The sequence below is a fragment of the Dama dama genome, chromosome 27 (genome assembly GCF_033118175.1).
Source record: "Dama dama isolate Ldn47 chromosome 27, ASM3311817v1, whole genome shotgun sequence".
NCBI lineage: Eukaryota > Metazoa > Chordata > Mammalia > Artiodactyla > Cervidae > Dama > Dama dama.
In genome coordinates, this window is record NC_083707.1 from 50,606,114 (window position 1) to 50,625,051 (window position 18,938).

The 18,938-nt window shown below is 43.1% G+C and overlaps 2 protein-coding genes across 2 annotated transcripts in view; one reads left to right on the top strand and one right to left on the bottom strand.

Moving 5' to 3' along the window:
• ELAC1 (elaC ribonuclease Z 1) lies at nucleotides 1-18,235 on the top strand. Its single transcript, XM_061131087.1, has 4 exons — nucleotides 1-87; nucleotides 6,357-6,521; nucleotides 12,130-12,597; nucleotides 14,202-18,235. Exons 2-4 carry the CDS (start codon nucleotides 6,365-6,367, stop codon nucleotides 14,666-14,668), a joined length of 1,092 nt encoding a protein of 363 aa, XP_060987070.1. The 5' UTR covers nucleotides 1-87; nucleotides 6,357-6,364; the 3' UTR covers nucleotides 14,669-18,235.
• LOC133047626 (uncharacterized) overlaps nucleotides 18,117-18,938 on the bottom strand; it is a 33,660-nt gene continuing 32,838 nt past the window's right edge. Inside the window, exon 3 of the mRNA XM_061130919.1 lies at nucleotides 18,117-18,560. Within this exon, the coding sequence (XP_060986902.1) occupies nucleotides 18,450-18,560 (111 nt within the window). The 3' untranslated portion in view covers nucleotides 18,117-18,449. The remainder of the gene's footprint in view (nucleotides 18,561-18,938) is intronic.

Below are 18,938 nucleotides of genomic sequence, written 5' to 3' on the forward strand. Positions count from 1 at the left end.
TCGCGGGCTCGGCCGGCGGCGCACTTCCGCCCGCGCGCGTCGCCGCCCCGCGGACGGCCGGGCCTCGCCACGGGCCTCGGGGAGTGGGTGAGTGGGGCAGGGCGCGCCCGAGGTGGGGGGCGGGCCGGGGTCTGCGCCGCCGAGGCCTCCCCCGCGCCTGCCAAACCGGTCGAGCGCTCGGGCGTCCCGCGGAGTCGCGGGCTGTGCCGGGAGCCGAGGACCCGAGCCGGGGAGCTAGGACGCGCCTTGTGCACCCACCGCCCCACATCGCGCCTGCTTACCCCTACCCTGCGGGCCGAGGACCTCCTGCACCGCGCCTCTGCCGCCGCCCACCCTCCTTTTGCTCGACAGGCGTGAAGGAGCGGCTGGGCCGGCCGGCGGTCGGAGACCAGACCTCTGGCCACGGGGTGCTAGGCCTTGGCCTCGGCCCTTTCATCTCTGAAATGGAGGATGGCAGGACCTGCCCTGCCTGCACCGCTTGGGTGGATTGCAGGCTTGGCACCGCCTCTGCCTGAAAACTCCTTCCGAGCCCGACCGCCTTTAGAATCTTCCGGGGAGCTTCCCCAGTGCTGAGAACCCCAGAACCACCGGGCGATTGTAGTCTGCAGCCAGGACTGAGAACCACTGGCCCAGAGTGTCAAATGACCCTACTGAGATCGATCGTGTGTTGTGTTCTTGCTAGAAATGTGTACTGTGAGAAAGCAAGCGGCTGGGTTTTTGTTTTTTGGGTTTGTGTTTTTTTTTTGGTCCAAGAAGACAAGAGCCAAAATCTGGTTTGCTCACTTATTTCCTAGTGGTGCATAACGCGCACCAATGATTAAATTTCTGGTTACTTCCTGACCTAGTGGAAGAGTTTTGGTTATTTGGCTTGCTTTTAAACTTTTTATTATGGAAACTTTGAAATATATACAAAAACAGAATCGTGTACAGAATGTACCAACTCATGTACTAATTGCTAATGGATCTAGTTTCATCTGGCACCCTCACCCCCACTGGATTATCTTAAAGCAAATCAAAACGTACCATTTCATCCATTTAATACTGGCTTATGTTTATAGAACACAGTAACTACTTGAACATAACACCATTATCAGTTTCATAAGAACCTCACATTACTATCTCTCCAGTGAAGTTTGCATTTCCCCTATTCTCTGTCTTTCCCCACCCCGCTCCCATCATCTGGTTGTCCAAAACAGGATTCAGACAAGCTACACAGGTTACATTTGGTTGATGGCTCTTATCTCTGTCTCCTCTCTCTTGATTATTATTTTTCCTAGTATTTAGGTTGTTGAAGAAGTCAAATCATTTGTCCTGTAATGTTTCTTACATACTGAATTTTGCTTTTTCCTTCCCTGTGGTGTGCTCTAATAAACTGGTGTTTAGAAGACAGCCTTTTCCAGGTACAGGTTATATTATTTGCCAAGAAAACCTCCTCGGTTACTGTGTGCTTCACATTGCATCACATCAGGAGTTGGATTAGGTCTTATCTCTGTGGTGGTAAGATTGATCACTGGCTCTTTTCCATACAAATTGTATTGCAGGGTGACTGATTCATCAGGGAATTACAGAAGGATACTAATAACTGCAGAAGGAATGAGAGAATATCACCTTTTGACAACCCCTAATGAAATAATGGTTCCTGGAAAGGATCATTAATGGTTGCTAACATCAGAAAAAGAGAGACAGCCAGACAGTGTGTGCTCCCTGGTGGAGCTTCCCAATACCACTTGTTACATATTCTTAGATGATGGATGGGGGATAAAGAGGAAACAGGATTGACCTTGAGTTGATAATTGTTGAAGCTCAGTGATGGGTATGTGACAGTACATTATGCTAATCTCTCTCCTTTTGTGTGTGTTTGAAATTTTTCATAACGAAAGTTTTGGTTTTTTGTGTTTTTTTTTAATTGGCTTGTTGACTTTTTCAGGTCAGCCTGATCCATCCATTATAGTTCTCCACTAGCCTTTCACTAACTGGTTCTCAAAACTGACTGCATGTTAGGATCACAGGGGAAGAATTTTTCTTTTTCAATTCTAAAACACATGTCTCTTGTGGAATTTACTGTTGATAGTTCTGGGATGGAGCCCAATGGTTGATATGTTTTAAAAGATCTCCAGGTGATTAGTACTCCAGGATTCTGTACCACTGGAAGTCATGAAGTAAATTAAATGCAAAATTAAGTCAAATAGGTAAATAAAATGCTGCTTATTGCAGCCAAAAACAATTCAAAGATTTTTTTAAAAAGTTAATCTCCACCACCATTATTTTAATCACCCCCGAAATAACCAGCGTAGCAGTACAGTGTATATTGTTCCTCACCAGACTATCTCTGTCTTTCATAACATAGATGTTTGGGCATTATTATAAAAATGAGATTATGCCATAGCCATCTGTAACTTTTCTCATTGTCATCCCTTCAGTACAGGAGTCACAGACCTGGCTGAACTGTAGAACAGATAGTTCATGATATGAATGTACAATAAAGTAGTTGTTTCCGAATTGATATTTATCTGTCTATCTGTATATTCAGATAGTTTCCAAATTTTAGCCACCTTCAGAGTTTCACAGTAAGTATCATTGTACATAGATCCTTTATTTCTGTAAGGTAGATTCCCAAAAATGGGATTGCTGGATTACAGTACGTTGCATTAGCAGCCGCATTATTATTGGTAATGTGTATTGCCAGATTACTCTCCCAAAACATAATAGCAGTTCATGCTTCCACCTCTAGTAAAATGTAGGTACTCATTTTTCCTTGTCTGGGTTAGCACTGGATAGCATTAATATTTGCCAGCCGATGTGTGGAAAATGATGGCTCTTTTTTCTTTAATTTGCATTTCCTCTCACTACTGGAGGACTGAGGATTTTCATGCTTATTGGCCCTTTGGATTTCTTTTGTGAGTTTCCTGTGTATATTCATTACTTAGTTTTCTATTCTGTACTTTTCTTTTTTAATGCATTTGCTTGAACCATTTCTTTGGGGCATTAACCTGTTATCAAACAGTACAGTTTTTTCCAGATGGTTTTTTTCTTTTTGGCGGGGGGAGGTCCTTTGACATTAAGAGTCTTTTGATATATGAAAATTTTTATGTAGTAAAAATGTCTTTTTAAAAGCTTTGTGTTTCATGTCTTGCCAGTAAGGGATTTTCATCCCCAAATTTGTATACATATTCTAATTTTTTTGAACACTTTTTTTTGGACCTGAAAGGTCCAAATTTAAATGTTTCACATTTAAATCACGTGGAATGTATTTTTATATACGATGCAAGATAAGAATCTTGCTTCACTTTTTCTGTGAAAATAACCAATTATGTCAGTGTTATTCATTTTAAAAAGCCACCCTTTTTACATTTCTGTTATATATTGATTTCTGTGTGTACCTGGGTTTATTTCTGGACTATCCCTTCTCTTACTTACAACTTTATGTTTGTGCCAATAATATATCTTTCTTTTGTGCCTGATTAGTGTCATGTTACTACCTAGAAAAGTAAATCACTACTCAACTACTTTGTAGGCTTTTCTTGCCCATTCTCAGAATGTACTTTTTTTCTTTCATGTGATTTTTGGGTTACGTTTGTTCGAAGATGAATCGCACTGGAAATCTGATAGAATTTGCGTTAAATATACATGCATTAATTATGAAAAGATACGCATTTCTGTGATAGTAAATCTCCTATCAAAGAAGCTAATGTGTTTCTCTCTTTGAGTCTTTTAGGACCTGTTCCTTTCTTGTTAACTTTATTTCTAGCTATTTTACAAGACTTTTTTTTTCCTCTTGTGACTGAGGGTTTTTTCATTTTTGCAAGGACTGAGAAAAGTTTTTGATAGGTTTTCCCCCCCTGTAGATAGTACATTTATCCAGCTCTCTGTCAAGCTTTCCTGTTTTAGTAGTTTTTCTTAAACTTACATGTTTGTTTCCTTCCTTGCCATCAATGTGGATAATCTGTAATTGGTTATATATAATTTTGGCAAAAAGATGGGGAAACAGTGGATTTTGGGCTGCAAAATCACTACAGATGGTGGTTGCAGCCATGAAATTAAAATATGCTTACTCCTTGGAAGAAAAGTTATGACCAACCTAGACAGCATATTAAAAAGCAGAGACATTACTTTGCCAACAAAGGCCTGTCTAGTCAAGGCAATGTTTTTTTCAGTAGTCATGTATGGATGTGAGAGTTGGACTATAAAAAAAGCTGTGCGCTGAAGAATTGATGTTTTTGAACTGTGGTGTTGGAGAAGACTCTTGAGAGTCCCTTGGACTGCAAGGAGATCCAACCAGTCCATCCTAAAGGAGATCAGTCCTGAGTATTCATTGGAAGGACTGATGTTGAAGCTGAAACTGCAATACTTTGGCCACCTGATGTGAAGAACCGACTCGTTGGAAAAGACCCTGATGCTGGGAAAGATTGAAGGCAGGAGGAGAAGGGGATAACAGAGAATGAGATGGTTGGATGGCGTCACCGACTCGATGGACATGAATTTAAGTGAACTGCAGGAGTTGGTGATTTACAGAGAGGCCTGGCGTGCTGTGGTCCATGGGGTTGTGAAGAGTTGGACATGACTGAGCGACTGAACTGAACTGAAGTTTGAGTTTATTTTATTTGATGCATATCTCCTGTCACAGAACTGTATCAGAGGGGTTTCCCTGGTGGTCCAGTAGTTAGGAATTTGCGTTGCAGTGCGGGGGACACCGCAGTGAGAAGCCTGCACACCAAACGGAGAGTGGCCCCCTCTTGCTGCAACTAGAGAAAGCCTGAGTGCAGCAGTGAAGACCTACTGCAGCCAAACAATAGATCAATAAATAAATCCTTAAAAAAAGGAACTATATCAGAGAGAGATATGCCCAAAAATAGTGAAAGGAAAAAAGAGATATCAGGAGTTGGAAGAAATCTACACACTCAACAGGTTGTTGCTGATCACTTGTAAGAGCAGAGGCCCAAGCGCTAACCCCTCATGGACCCTCTAATCAGGGGAGTGAGACATTCCCTCAGCATTACCGAGTGTTGTAGCGCTTCGTTGGGGTTTCCCAATGGTTCAGAGAAAGGGCTGCTCACCATGAGCTGCTCACCATAGAGAGATCACTTGGTGAGCATAATTAAGTTCCCTCACTTGGCCAGAACCTCACTAGAGGTGTTTATTGTTTATTAGAAGGACTTTTAAAAAAATTAATCAGCAGATAGTACAGAGTCCTTATATACCCACTCCCCACCCCACCCCACCCCCATCAGTTTCCCCTAATGTTGACATCTTACATTAGTGCATACAACGGTGATGGGCCAATATTGATACACAGTTTACATTAGGGCTTGTTCACGCTTTGTTTTGTATTTACTATGGGTTTTGACCAATGTGTGGTGATATGTGTCTGTCTTTATTGTATCATACAGAATAGTTTTACTGCCCTAAAATCCCTCCCTCCCTTCCCCCGCAAACCACTGTCTTTTTACTATCCCCATAGTTTTGCCTTTTCCAGAATGTCATGTGGTTGGAATTCAAGTACAGTTTGGTGTGTGTGTGTGTGTGTGTGTGTGTGTGTGTGTGTATATATATATATATATATATATATATATATATATATAATTTATTTATTTATTTATTTTTGGTTGCGCTGGGTCTCTGTTGCTGCACAGACTTTTCTTTAGTTGAGGCGAGCGAGTTGTAGTTGCTGTGCGCAAGCTTCTCGTTGCGATGTCTTCTCTTTTTTCCGTTCCCGGGCTCTAGAACACAGCCTCAGTAGTTGTGGTACCCAAGCTTAGTTGCTCCACAGTGCGTGGCATCTTCCCAGACCAGGGACAGAACCTGTGTCTCCTGCATTGGCAAGTGGATTCTTTACTCCCGAGCCACCAGGGACGGCTTCCCCGGTGGCTTGGACGGTAAAGGATCCGCCTCGATGCAGGAGACCTGGGTTCCATCCCTGGGTCAGGAGGATCCCCTGGAGGAGGAAATGGCAACCCACTCCAGTATTCTTGCCTGGAGAGTCCCATGGACAGAGGAGCCTGGAGGGCTACAGTCTATGGGGTCACAAAGAGTTGGACCCAACTGAGTGACTAACACTTTCAGTTTCACCAGGGAAGCCCTCAACTATAGTTTTTAATTAACTGAGTTTGGCTTTTTTTTTTTTTTTAATTTATTTTTATTTGTGTGAGCAGTCATACAAGGTTTGGTAATTTGTAGTTTTAACTGATTAAGAGTTACTAGAATCTTCCTTTAGATTTCTGTGGAAAACTATTAGAGAACAGGAATCCACACTGTTCTCAATACATAGAAGTTAGATAACAGTGAAACTCCCAAGAACCTGTTTTTGGTGATTTTGAGCAGTGATGTGTGATAACCCCTAAGTGATCTTCTCGTTGCAGGGTGGAAGATGTCTATGGACGTGACGTTTCTGGGGACAGGTGCAGCATACCCGTCCCCAACCCGGGGGGCCTCTGCGCTGGTCCTTCGCTGTGAAGGCGAGTGCTGGCTCTTTGACTGTGGGGAGGGAACCCAGACACAGCTTATGAAGAGCCAACTTAAAGCAGGTGAGTGTGCGTTCTGCTTTCTCATTAGGGCTGTCTCTTGCTCGTCTTCATGTTCCTGGCTCTCCTTGGCCCTTCTGCTCAGAAGCAACCCCAGCAGTTGTACCCCATTTCAGTGCCGGAGCCCTGGCAAGACTTGGAAGGCGCTCAGGCATCTGGCCACACCAAGATGCCTTGATGAGCTAGCTGACTGACTACCCAACTTACTTCCTCCTTCTCCTTCCCTCCCTTCAGTCCTTCACTTTTCATTCTTCCTGTAAATTGAAGAGCAAGGATGTACATAGGCTTAGGGCATGGAGGATGGAGTGAGATACATCAGACACATTAAAAAGACACTGCTGAACCACGGGAACATACTTACTTCCCCCAGGAGATGGGTGTAAGTATCATGAGAGGGCAGTAGGTGTTCTGGGGCGTGAGTTCTTTTCTGCTTGGGGTCATCAGCAAAGACAGCTGAGGGGGGTGATATGTGAGTTGTTGAGGGAGGAGGAAGGGCTCCCTGGGCTGGGGAGAAGAAGGGCATTCTGGCCAGAGGGAACAGAGAGAGCCTCGCCCCAGGCCCACCAAAGAGTCCAGTATTCATAGAGCCTTGACCCAGAGTTGGGTAGACCAGGATTCCAGTCCCAGCTGTGTCTCTGCTTATCACCTTAGCAGATCAGCAAGCTTAAGCCTTTCTTTTCTCATCTTTAAAATGGGGTTAAAACCTCCATATCAGGGCTTCCCTGATGGCTCAGCTGGTAAAGAATCTGCCTGCAATGCAGGAGACCTGAGTTCAATCCCTGGGTTGGGAAGATACCCTGGAGAAGGGAAAGGCTGCCCACTCCAGTATTCTGGCCTAGAGAATTCCATAGACCATATAGTCCGTGGGGTCACAAAGAGTCGGCATGACTGAGTGACTCATTTCACTTAAAACCTGCACTTCAAAGGGGTGATGTGAGAATTGCATATAATAGTCCCTTCTCTGTGTGGTTGTCTCCTTCTCGTCAGTTAAATCTCAACTCACATGTTGTTTCCTCAAAGGCTTTCCCCAAACCTCTTGTGTTAAGTAATTTCTCCCTTACCCCAGGCATCCTACTGATTTATGCTGTTTTTATTGACTTTTTAGCGTCATCAGTATCTAAAATTATGTTATTTAGGTAGTCGTTTCTGCGTTCACTGTGTAGTTCCGTGGACGACTAGACTCTGAGCATATGCATACCTAGTAGATGCCTAGTAATATCTGTTGATGCATGAATAAGATGTTCAGCACTTAGTACAGGGCCTCTCACTTGTTAGATCTTGATAAATGGCACTTATTGAAATTATTCCTACAACTCCTCACAGTACTTGGCATTTAATGACTAAAAGAAAGATAGCTCTAGCATCCAAGGATCCCTTGGTCTAGTGGTGGAAACTGACGTGCAGTCATGGTGTAATGTGATAAGTAAGAATAAAGAGGTGTTTTCTAGCTACTTTTGAAGCACAAAGGAGGAAGACACTAACTGTATCTGTGTGTTCAGAGAAAGCAACTCAGAGATAGTAATAGTAGAGCAAGGATATAAGAGATGAATAGAAGTTTCTCTGGAAGGAGAAGCAGGGATGGATATTCAGGGAACAGATGACAGAGTGAGCAGGAAGTAAGGGAGTTTCCAGGAGAGACATGACGTGTTTGGGGAATCCTAAGCCATCCAGCACTCTGAGTACTTGACTGTAGAGCTGAGAGACAGGAATGCTTAAAGTGAGGGCTGACTGTGAAGACTTCTGTGGTATTCTAAGGTATCTGGGCCTTATTATTTATTCTATTGTCAACAAGGAATCATTGAATACATTTTAAACCAAGAAATGACATGGTCTGATTTGTGATTTAGGACGGTTTTCCAATAGCAAATGTATTGGGAGAGAGAGTGGCATCAGGAGGCCAGGCCCAAGGCAGTTGCATTCACCTGGTGAGAGAGAGAAGATGAAGATTCTGGAGCAGGAAGCAGGAATGAGGATGAAGATGAGAGACTCAGAGAGATCTGTAGAGCCAGGAGGAGACTGGACTGAGTGAATGCCTAGAATGTGCAGAAGTGCAGAATTACTCCAAGTTATAGGTGGTAGTGTCCCAGACCTGGATGGAGAGTTAGATAGAGAGTTAGGAAGAGAACTGTTGGAGGAAGGAACCAGGCATATCACTTGGGACAGGTGTACACAGTTCAGCCCTAATTATATACTGTCGTATGTTGAAACCCTGTGGTCAGAGCAGTGCTATGCTTTACTTCCCTGGCATCACACAAGGGTTCCTTTCACGAGGCCTGGCAGGGTAGGCACACGCCAGAGTGGTGGCTATAATATTTAGAGAGTAGGGGTTGAGGTGGCAGGGTGATTAAAATAGAAACAAGTGACTGTTGTATTAAGAGGTTTGGGTGTAGGGATAAGCCTCCAGTTTTTACTTAGTACCTGTGTCAGTTATCTAATGCTGAATAACAGATTAAAAATTTAGTGGGGTACTTGCATTTATTATCTCATAGTTTCTGTGGGTTAGGGACTTCAGGCCAGGCTTAGCTGGATTCTCTATTTCAGGGTCTAAATAGGCTGCAGCCCAGGTATTGGCCAGTGCTGGGGTCTCATCAAAGACCCCACTAGAGGAAGAATCGATTTCAGAGCTCACTCAGGTTGTTGGCAGAATCCTTCTGGTTGTTGAACGAAGGCTGCCTGCAGCAACTTGAGGCCTGCTGTAGGTCCTGGTCGTGGGGGTTTCTGCTGCAGGGTAGCTTGCTTCCTTTTACTGCCAAGAAGGGAGAAAGAGACTTAAGAGCAAGTCTGCCAGCAAGATGGACTCTGAGAACATAATCACATTGCATCCTTGTGCCATGTTTCACTGGTTAGAAGCAAGTGCCCAGTCCCACCCACACTCAAGGGGAAGGAATTATAGAGGGATGTGGACAGCTGGAGGCAGGGGCCGTGGGTACCACCTTAACTCTATTTGCCGTAATAGCTTTCTCTCATGTTTTACATTTTACAGTTATTTTTTAAAAGGCTCAAGCTTTTTAAAATAAAAGTTTGGCCAAAAAATAATAATACTAAAATAAAATCTAAAGGGAACCTTTAGCTTACTACATTTTTATTGATTTAAAAAAAGAATCCCTGGCCTCAGAGAGGAGGGTGATATGGCAATCCCAGAACATCAGCTAAGACACTCTAGCACTTCTAAAGCCCCAATCTCAACCTGGAATCCTCAATACATCTTGGTTTCTCTCAGTAACCAAATGTGGACCCATCACTGTTGGAGTCTTTGAAACCTTTTTAGCTTATACTACCTCCTGGGGTAATAATATTTTATGGGTTTCATAAGGAAGTACTTTCTGTCTGTCTAAATATACTTCTTTCAACTTTCCATGGTCCTGATATCCAGGCATCTGATTAAAAAGTGTGGGTTTGTCATATCTATTTTTTTTTCATAATTTTAAAGAGTGAGCTTAAGCTTTTTTTCCCTCTCAAAAATGATTACAAAAAAGTATTATAAAAGTATAATTTTTAAAAGATTATAATAAGTATACATGCTCACTGTAAAAGTTTAAACAAAGCAGAAAAATATAAATAAGAAAATCCCAAATCTCTCTGTCTGGTCAGTGAATTTTCTATGCATATAGTTATGGTAATGGTGCAGGTATATTTGTGTGTGTGTTTGTATATAATTTTGCATAAATGCAATCAAACTGTATTTGGTATGACTTTTTTTTCCCAACTGAATAGTATGTGTCAATAACGTATTGCAGACATTTTCCTACAGCAGTAAATATCAGTGTATCATTCCTTTGGGTATGGAGGATGCTTAGTCTTCTACTCCTATATGGATGACATTTTCCCTGGTAATTTTCATGTTCTTAAGTGAAAGGGAACTCATGCATTTTTCTTTTTTAATTTGATAGCTTCCTCTTACCTTTGATAATTGTGGTTGCTGTTCCTTCTCCCGCTGAAATCAAGTTTCTTAAAAAATGAAATGTTTGTCTTCCATGAAACTGTAATAACTGTGGAAAGTTACTTTTTCTTACCTAATGTGTCTCACTTGCTTTGAGTTCACTGATTGTTTGGTATTCAGATTTGGCTGTGCTTTGTAGTAAATAGGGAGAGGCCCGGAAAGTCTGACTTGGCAGTTTTGAGGTCAGTGTGAGACCAGGACTCAACAACTGATGTAGTTCTTTTGTCTGCTGAGTTCTTAGGTCCCACTTGGGAGGGTGGGGGGCTGTTGGCAGCCCAGACAGCAGAAAGGGGGAAATGAAAGTGTTCCAGAAGTCAAAAAACAGCAAAAACAAAGACTAAACCAAGACAACAAAAAGGAGCATGTTGGGGAAACTTCTAGCGTGCTTCCTGGGGATTCTTATGGTTCAAGATCATTGTTGAGATGATCCATTGTTCTACCTGGTCCATTGTTCTCTGCTACAGTGCCTGGCTTGCTGTAGTAACACTGAGAAGACTCGCTTGGAGCACACTGTTACCTGGATGTCACAGGACAGATCCCATCACAATAAACTATTCCTGTTCTTTTATGGTATCAAGTGTTTGAAATAGGTGGGCCATGAGCTTGGACTGGAAGCAGCTGTTATATTAAAAATATGTTAATTGTGATTGTTACTTTCAAAAGCCTTTGTGGTGCATCTCTGAAAAACATTGAGGTGGCATCCTGCCACGTACCAGGAGTAAATTCAGTTTGTCGTTCAGTCGCTCAGGCGTGTCTGACTTTTTCGACCCCATGGACTGCAGCCCGCCGGGTTTCAGTCTACGGGATTCTCCAGGCAAGAATACCAGAGTGGGTCGCCATGCCCTCCCTCAGGGGATATTCCCAACCTAGAAATCGAACCTGCATCTCCTATTTTGGCAGGCAGATTTTTTTACCACTGAGCCACCAGGAAAACCCATAGAGTTTACCATTGGCTAAATCAAGTTATGGCCTAAGTCAGTATGCACTGGAAGAGGTGCTGTGTTAGTTCAGACAGGAAGGGATGGACCCGCGTGCCTTAACATAACACCGTGGGGGTTACCCTCGATGTACACTCCAGCATCTATTGCCTGCCTCCTCCTCCTCGGTCCTTCACCGCACTCCCTTTCTCCCTGCCTCCTTCTCCCTCCTCCCTGTCCTCCCCTCCCTCATCCCCCTTGCTTTTTCCTCCTTTTCCTTCTGTCTCATCCAGGCAAGCAGGCTCAGGCTTGGTTAGTCAGTCTTTGGCCAGTGTGGAGTCCTTAAAAGGCGATTTTGGTTTCAGGCACTGGTCCAGTCTGTTGGAGCCAAAGAAACGTTTGTTAGCATGCTGGGAGTACATACTTGCTGTTCTCAGAAGGAGCAGCAGGGGGCAGTGTAACTGCCAGATACTTTCACACTTGAGGCCTAGCTGAATCATTTTGGTACACGTTTTCCTTTTCTCTTTTTTCCAGTAAGAGGGTGTATAGGAAAATACTCTTAAAACTGTAACACTGTATAATTTGAAGATATTCTATGAAAAAAGTTATATCTTATTAAAACCTTCCGGTGAAATAATACATGTCTCTCTTGCCTCTGGAATCATGTAGGAAAATCACATGCATGTTTCAAGTAGCTTTGTATGGGTTTTATTTCTGAAAATTCACAAATTTATTTCTCTGCTTCAATCAAAAGGGAGAATTACCAAGATCTTCATCACACATCTTCATGGAGACCATTTCTTTGGCCTTCCTGGCCTCCTCTGCACAATCAGCCTGCAGAGTGGGTCCATGGTCACCAAACAGCCCATCGAAATCTACGGCCCTGTGGGTCTTCGGGACTTTATCTGGCGAACCATGGAACTCTCTCACACGGAGTTGGTCTTCCCTTACGTGGTCCATGAGCTGGTGCCTACAGCGGATCAGTGTCCTACAGAAGAACTAAAAGAGTCTGTGCAGGTGAATGAAACAGACAACCCTCCCAAAGAGGGACAAGGACGAACTATCCTGTTAGACTCAGAAGAAAACTCGTACCTCCTGGTTGATGATGAACAGTTTGTTGTGAAAGCGTTTCGCCTCTTTCATCGAATACCCTCCTTTGGATTTTCAGTCGTGGAGAAGAAACGCCCAGGTAAACTCAACGCACAGAAACTGAAAGACCTGGGTGAGTGAGTGTTTGTTTTTTCCTTTCTCCTCAGTTGAGTTGTTGAACTGCAGCAGTTAGAAGTGTCATAGAATCCTTCCTTTCTTGCTTCCCAGGCCTAAAACTTACATTTTCTCCACTTACTTCCTTTTCCCAAAGTTTGTTTATTAAGAGAAATCTTTAGGGCTAGCAGACACGATTCAGAGCAAAAGTGAAGTATATATTTCAAGTCTCTCTTCAGCTCTCTAGAGGCACATTCTTGATCTGTCTTATCTTCAGCTTTTACTATCTTGGTTGGTGGAATGATGGTGGTTGTCTCAGGTCTAGGCTTTCATTTTCTCATGTCATCTTTTTGAAATATGTTTGAGTGGCATCTTTGGTCAGATATTTTTCACCAGAGTTCTTAACCATGCCATTGCAACCAGCTGCTTTCTGAGTTTTCCTTCTTAACTGACTAAGTTATTAATAATTTGGTGTTTGGAACACTGCTTCAACCAGTTGTTGCTGTTGTTTTTTTTGACTGTGCTGGGTCTTAGTTGTAGCACGTGGGGTCTAGTGTCCTGGGGAACGAACGTAGGCCTCCTGCATTGGGAGCGTGGAGCCTCAGCCACTGAACCACCAGGGAAGTCCCTCGACCAGCTTTATATACCGGGTTCATCCCCCTGGAAGCAAGCATTCAAAGGTGGGCTTGGGGCCGGTCTGCGGCCTCGCACCCCCCCTGTGCTCAGTCATCACATGCTCAGGGCCTGCAGCACCTCTCCCAAAGCAGTGCCAGGTGCATCATCCCTCTAGCATCCCCGCCTTCCTTGCCGTGCCGACGGCAGAGCCTGTGAAAAGCATGGCGGTGGCTTTTCATGTGTTCTTTTTCTTTATTTGCACAATCTCTTCTTTCTTCCCCAACTAAAACAATGTACTAAGTAATGAGGAAAACTGCCTTAGACCAGAGTATCTTTATTATCTACAAACCTGTGAAAATACCAGTGTGTTGGGACACTGTAAACGTGATCTGTGTTGGAGTTAGTGAACATACTCTGTTTATATGTATTGCCCAGAGTGATGATCAGGTATTATTCTTGATTAATATGAGATTTAAGCCCAGTTTGGTAAGCATGGAACTGCCTCTGTTTACAATGAAGATTGATTATGTGTAACTACCTGAAGTTCTCCTTGATGTTGTGATCCAAACAGTCCCCACTAACAATTTTTTTATAACATTAATCAGTTTGTTGGTACCTTGTCACTTAAATGAGCTCTTTAATTTTACCTAAAGATGAGCTTATTAAATACACCACTCAAAAACTGTTATTCCCATGCACAGCAGAGGATCACAGCTGTTCCCTTGACTATAATAAGGTTTTAGGGGGACTTAAGAGCTTAAACTTATCTGAAACGTGTGCTTGGAAATGTTTTAAGTACTTGGACATTGCTAATATCAATAGCCAAGAGTGAACTTTTAAAAGTATAAATATCCCAGTTTCCCACAAGTAATAAAATATTTATAACAATTATGAAAAGAATTGGATGCCTTTTCCATTTGCTATCTGCAGTGCTGTTGAAACAGACACTTTTTAACAAGCCATAAATTCCATTCCCATGATGTGATGTTATCTGCTTCCACCTTGTAGGTGTTCCACCCGGTCCTGCCTATGGGAAGCTGAAAAACGGAATTTCTGTTGTTCTGGAAAATGGAGTTACAATTTCTCCCCAAGATGTCTTAAAGAAGCCTATTGTTGGGAGAAAAATCTGTATTTTGGGTGACTGTTCTGGGGTTGTGGATGACGGAGGAGTAAAGCTGTGCTTCGAGGCGGACCTGCTGGTCCACGAAGCGACCCTGGATGACACCCAGATGGACAAAGCCAAGGAGCATGGCCACAGCACGCCACAGATGGCGGCAGCGTTTGCCAAGCTGTGCCAGGCGAAGAGGCTGGTTCTGACTCACTTCAGTCAGAGGTACAAGCCAGCCGCCTTGGCCAGGGAAGGAGAGGCAGATGCGATTGTGGGACTTAAAAGGCAAGCTGAGTCCGTGCTGGACCTCCAGGAAGTGGCTCTTGCAGAAGATTTCATGGTCATCAGCATTCCGATCAAGAAGTGAAACCACTATTCCCGAATGCATTCTCATGTGTCTGTAAATATGTTATTGAACCAACAGTCACATTTGGTTTCTTTTTGTTGCTGTGGTGGTGGTGGTCATCGTTGTTTTGATCTACAATTATTTGAGTCCTCATAATCCTGAAAAGGATGGAGCTGCGTTGCTGAACTAATTCAGCATTGAGAGGGAGCAAGCTATTTGATAATAAATCACTTTAAAAAGAATGAAACCAGCATCCTTCTTAAAGTCCACATTTGACAAGATGATAGGCTATTCAGGTATACCTGCCTTGAGGCTGCTGCCTCAGAGATTAGCCAATGCACCATGGGCTTAGCTTCCTTCCAGCGTTATTGCTGTTGTTGGCAAAGTATGCAGGACTTGGCCCTCCTGGCTGAAAATGGTATTTTGGCAGTTTGTGTTGAATCTGTTCATGTTATTAACAAAAGAGAATAGTGATGAGATATTGGATATGCAGAATTGAAGCTGGCGTGTTAAATCTTGAATTCTTTGCTAGAAGACTGAATGCAGGGTCAGGGGAGGTGTTCAGCCTTCAATCCGTATTTTATTAAACTTTCCAGTTTGCTCTAAACCCAGGGTTCTCAGAGGTGATACTGCTCCCTTGGATGGAATTCTGAAGTTGTGGGATGTTTCTTGTCAAAACTAGGAGGGGCTACTACCAGCAGTCAGTCAGTACAAGCCAGGACGTTAGATCGTAGAGAATTTTGGTCAGTCCTAAACCATGAAGAATTATCTCATCCCACAATGCATATTGCAGGTCTGTTGAAATGCACATCAAGTTAAAACTTCTACTGTGAACATACTTTATAAAAATTCAGTGACATAAGAGTTCGGGTGTTTTGGGGGCATGAACCACCAGTCTCCTTGCATGGCCCTGCAACAAACCTTTCTCTGCTCAAAAAGAAAAACAAGAAATAGTGACATAATGAGTTGAACTAGGAGGTAAGTCAAATTCTGCAACAGATCCTAAAAAGCTAGCTAAGTGAATGTATTGGAATGTCACATCAAACATTATTTGTCAGAAGTGAACTCTGGGCTGGAGCTTGTGAATCTGGAGGTTAAAAAATAACTATCTGTCCGACTTGGGTTTAATTTACATGTTCTGATAAATAATTCTTTGAGCACCATTTTAGTAAAGTGTTCTTTCTAGAATAGATTTTCCTGCTGAGTTGCCTTCCACCTCCCTTCTGTCTGTCATGGGGTATCTCTGACTCATTTGCCCACAGTAAATACATGGAAAGGTAGTCTCAAGTACTGATTCAGTCAAAAAGGTTCCCTAATCAAACTGGTTTGGGAAACCCTGTATATTGTGGGTTCCTCTGGCAGAGCTGTAATGCCCAGCAATGTATTAACAGCAGCACGGCTTCAGTGATCACTAGCTAGTCTGTGATGCCAGAAAGACATTTCAGAGTGATTTCGGAGTCCCATTCTGTACCTCATGATGGTCCCTATGTGCTCTGAAGCAGGTTCCTTAGATCTGCTGATCTTTAGCTTGCTCATCTCTAAAAATGAGAAAAATAATAATAAGACCTACCTCTAGGAGTGCTGTAAAGATTAAATAAAGACAGTGTATAAAAGGAGCATAGCATGTTGCTTCAAGGCACGAAGTCCTAAAGTACAGAGGTTTGTTAACTGAACCCCTTTCTAAAGTCATATTTCACCATATACTATCTGTTAACATCTTAAGAAGCTAGAGAGTTTTATAGTATACTTATTCAGAAATACTGTCATGGTATATAGTAGACTATTGGATTCCTCTGGTCCTGGGGGTTTTTCTAGTAAAAATTGACTCTTGGAGGGGTCTGGAATCCCTGAAGTAGTGATGGTCCAGTTACTCAAGATCTCAGTCATTCTGAAGCAGCCTCCAGAATGGGCTGATTCGGCCCTCCTGTAGGCCCCTGGCCTGCCAGAGTACCAAAGTGGACCAGAACTAAAGCTTATCTTGATTTCTGAACTCAAGTCAAACCATCATTTATTAACCTCCTGTGTGCCGAATGGGCTTCCCCAGTGACTCAGCAGTGAGGAATCCGCCACAGGAGATACGAATTCAATCCCTGGGTTGGGAAGATCCCCTGGAGGAGGTCATGGCAACCCACTCCAGTATTCTTGCCTGGAGAATCCCATGGACAGAGGAGCCTGGCGGGCCATAGTCCACAGGGCCGCAAAGAGTCGGACACGACTGAAGCGACTTAGCACACACGCAGGCGACGTGTGCCCAGACCTGCACGAGGGAATGGCTAGTACTAGTACCTCTGATGCCTGGAGCTCTGGAGTGTGAAGATTGTAGTTTGGTCACCTCTACATTCTTGGAAATACCCACCCATGCTATGCACCCAGAAATGTATATTGAGTGAAACGAGATCACAAAATTTAAGGCCTAAAATTTAGAACCTGTGCCTAGCCCATTTTACTGCTGGGTTTGCCCAAAAAAAGTAACCGCCTGATTGGTGGTGTTCCATTTACTGTCTTGGGAGTAAATGAATATAAGACAAAATTTCAGGCTCACTGTCTCAGTGCTAGAGACTAATAGGAAAACCCAAAGTGAATGTGCAGTTCTTTCAGATCTTTCTGATCTTACAGCCTATCACTCAGTTTTGCTGTTCCTGAGCATTATTTGATAGATGGCTTGAGCTGTGCGCTTAGAATCAGGCTCTTTTAATATATGTGGGCTAAGCCCTCAGAGAACATGGGAATGTGCAACAAATGGATGTGTTGGATTAAGTGTGGGGTATCAGTTCATGGCAAGAATTCTTTCTTGGACTCTCTTCTGGCCTAGAATTTGTTCTTAATGGTAGGACACATTCTAAGAATTTGTGGAGCTAGAATTGAGTGAATTTTTTTTTTTCCTGTTAGGCCGGGCCATGCAGCTTGAGGGATCTTAGTTTCCCACTCAGGGATTGAGCCAGAGCTATGGCAGTGAAAATGCCAAGTCCTAACCACTGACCTGCTAGGGAGTTCCCAAGAGTGAACCTTAAGTTGAACTTCTCAGAGCCTGTAATTTGTTCATGGTTATATGACTCTAGAGGGGATTAGAATATGTGTTGTGCGCCAAACTTATTTGATCACTGAATTCTCTTTTGCCAAGGAGCATCTTATAACACTGAGAAATGCTGTTGCTTAATACTATTGAAAGCATTAATAGTCACCGACTATGTCCATCACCAACTCGATGGACATGAGTTCGAGCAGGCTCTGGGAGTTGGTGATGGACAGGGAAGCCTGGCGTGCTGCAGTCCATGGGGCTGCAAAGAGTCGGACACGACTGAGCGACTGAACTGAATACTACTGAAAAGCATTTTATTTATATTTTTTACCTGCAACTTTATTGAGGTAGTAAATTCCATGTCTACACCAAATATAGTATTTTTTGTCTTTTTAACCAACTTTCCAATTGTTAGAAATTCATACTCCTGCTTATTTAGATAAAAAACAGGCACTTTTCTGTTTCTCAAAAGGTATTTAGACTTGCCCAAATAGACCCCAAATCATCTCTGTTTTCAAATACTCATGCTTATTTAGTATACTTTTAATAAAGTTTTAAACATAAAAGCAGCATATGCCCAGTGATTTTTTTTTTTTAAGAGATTCAAAAAAAGAAGATGATTACTCATAATTCTGCTGGGGGCTTCCCAGGTGGTGCAGTTGGCAGGAGATGCAAGAGATGTGGGTTCGATCCCTGGATCAGGAAGATCCCCTGGAGAAGGAAGTGGCAACACGCTCCAGTATTCTTGCCTGGAGAATTCCATGGACAGAGGAGCCTGGAGGGCTACAGTCCATGGGGTCGCAAAGGGTCAGACACAACTGAGCGACTGAGCATGCACACACTTGTAGTTCCACCAATCCAGAGAGCTGCTGCTTTGTTCCAGTGATCCTGAAACTGAGATGTGAGTCAGCATAACTCAAGGTGTTACACAGGTGGACAGGTGTGCATAGGTAGACACAGGTCCTTGGGTTCTAATTCCAAAGACTAATTCAGTATGTCTGGGGTGGAACCCAAGAATCTGTATTTTTAATAAACCCCCCTAGGTGATTTTGAAGTATGTGAGTGGTAGGCCACATGTGGAGAAAAAAACTATTTATGCACTTAGAAAAACTGAGGTGTACATAAATATATTTTACGTAATTTAAACATGCTTATAGATGTATGCATATTACACACACGCATATTTTTACATGTAGGTTGACCTCAACTGTTTTTCTCATTTAACATGAGTGTTTTCCCACAGCATTAACTGTTCTTTGAGAGCATGAATTT